At 37.0% G+C, this 2,444-nt stretch overlaps 1 protein-coding gene across 1 annotated transcript in view; it reads left to right on the top strand.

The window, feature by feature from the left end:
- Window positions 1-972: 972 nt before the first annotated feature.
- LOC113238945 (cell wall protein IFF6-like) overlaps window positions 973-2,444 on the top strand; it is a 2,967-nt gene continuing 1,495 nt past the window's right edge. The window contains exon 1 of the mRNA XM_026475794.1: window positions 973-2,386. Coding sequence (XP_026331579.1) covers window positions 973-2,386 — 1,414 coding nt within the window. The remainder of the gene's footprint in view (window positions 2,387-2,444) is intronic.

Genomic DNA, 2,444 nt, shown 5'->3' with positions numbered 1-2,444 from the left:
AGTGAACTAAAAATTACTGATGCGCTACAGAAATTTGAAAGCGCTCTAAGTATCCTGCGTATGTGATTGCACTTGCTCTTTCTTAATCCGAAAAACAGCTTTGCTGCTTTGTGGTAACAATAGTGATATCGTAAAAGTTACTTATCCTGGCAAATACCATTGCCACGCAAAACATTACTGCGTCAGCAAACAAAAGAGCAAGCCAAAGACTATTATAAAGAATATTATTATAACTGCCTCCGTGGCCGAACGGTTACCATGCCGGACTGCCATGCAGAGGTCCTGGGTTCAATTCCCAGGCCGAGAGAAATATGTGTATGGCCTACATTTATTTCTCTCGTGAGTTTGGGTGTAATTTGTGGTTGTCTATGTGTGTGTTCATGGCACCCGCGACACAGGGTTTCCCTAGTGCGGGGCTATGTTGAGTGTGTGCGTTTAAAAAAAAAAAAAAAAAAAAAGAATCTATTAAACCCGTACATAAAGTATTATACCTAAGTATAGGACTTAGTTCAACATTGCCCAAACTAATATAATATTAGATTCTCGGAAGTCACAATATAACAATATAATAGTTCAACTTTTCATACAAAACAGCGTATTCGATTGTTTTAAGAACGTAAAATCAAGTTAGTTTAAAATTTTATACGTTAAGCTCAAATTACGTTTTAGTGAATGTCTAAAAGTGTTGTTTATATATGTTGTCATCCCGTCTATGCACCACTCACACTATTCTCTAAAAATCACTTCATCTCTAAATTAATGTGTAAATTATTAATTCTGATGTCAAACGCTTCACTTTTCTACGCGACTGTTCGCAAAAATCTTTCCTAAAAACATTAAAATGGGTAAATAAAAAAAAACGTCACATTCATACAGTGATGTGATTCATTTCCTCGAGTTTTCCTTAAACAAGTTTATCTATAAAAGAATAGTAAGGGGGATCTTTTCTCAGTCAACTTGTGTCTATTCAACATGAGTACTACAATTTTAGTGATATGGGCTTTAATTGTCTTAGCCAGTACTAACGACATTATACTAATAAACGATAACGCAGGACAACAGGCATTGGATGCAAAATACGAAGCCAGTCCTGCTATATGGCGACAGGAAAAAAACGTGACATTTCAGGCGTCCAACGGTGAAATAATTAATAAAATAGTCGTTACTGATATGCGTCCCGACAAAGATGGTGTCGCAGCTATTGTTGCTGGCGGGATAGGCCAAGATAACGTTGTAATCCAACTGCAAAGTCCTACTCTTTTAAGAGGATTTGATTATCGCGTGCAAATCTTTACGATTGCTCGTAACATTGGCCGCTCCAATACTACAACAACAACAACCGCTCCCCAACGTCGTACTTTATCCGTTACAGGACATACTGAGGAAAAGGACAACACGACTGAAATACTAAGAAATACTATAAATACTGCAAACCATCCCAGAAGTTTACTACCTACAGTTAAAAAAACTTCGGAAAGTCCCAAACATATTGCTACATTTTCTATGACTGACCAAACTGCTCAAACTAAAAGTAACGCAGTGCAATCTAAAGACGATAACGAAGATCAGAATACATCAGAAAATGGCAATATAAATACATCTAAGATTAAAGCAGATTCATTCAAATCTGAACCTAACGATGGTAAAGGTGTCCAATCCACTGAAAAACCAAGACGTAAGAGAGATACACCAACAATAACAAATGGACAGCAGGACCTGACAAATCAGTGGAATAACAAAAACCAGAACATTTCTGCCCAACCTGAGAAACCCAAACAAGATGGTCCCTCTACTCTTTCTCCTAGCAGCCTAAGGCGTATTGGTGATCCTCAAGACAAATTTGATGAAACAGGAACACACACAACACAAAGTGAAGAAGGTTTTAGAAAATTAAGTACAACTCAGACACCAAGAAGAGCTCGAAACGTTAAAGTTAAAAACATCGAAAGTACAACAACTAAACCAAAACCACAAAATTTGAACACGAGCAATAAATCGGAAGAACAAACAGGTGTAAAACTACGTACGTTGTTGACATCTAGTACTGAAAATAACAACGATGTAAAAGACACGAGCACAACTCCGGCTCCAAAAAGTCGTCGAGGTACTGTAGATAAAAACATCGAAAGTGCAACAACTAAACCAATACCACAAAATTTTAACACGAGCAATAAATCGGAAGAACAAACTGGTGTAAAACTACGTACGTTTTTGAAACCGAGTACTGAAAATAACAACGATGTAAAAGACACGAGTACAATTTCGGCTCCAAAAAGTCGTCGAGGAACTGAAGTTAAACATTTCGAAAGTACAACAATTGAACCAATAATACCACAAAATGTTAACACAAGCAATAAACCAAACGAAGAAACTGATGCTAATCTACGTACGTTTTTGCCACCAAGTACTGAAAATAACAACGATGTAAAAGACACGAGCACAAC

The sequence above is a fragment of the Hyposmocoma kahamanoa genome, unplaced genomic scaffold (genome assembly GCF_003589595.1).
Source record: "Hyposmocoma kahamanoa isolate Upper Pololo Valley unplaced genomic scaffold, ASM358959v1 98971, whole genome shotgun sequence".
NCBI classification, from domain to species: Eukaryota; Metazoa; Arthropoda; class Insecta; order Lepidoptera; family Cosmopterigidae; genus Hyposmocoma; species Hyposmocoma kahamanoa.
Note: the sequence above shows the minus strand (reverse complement) of the source record. Positions and strands in the feature narration are given on the sequence as shown.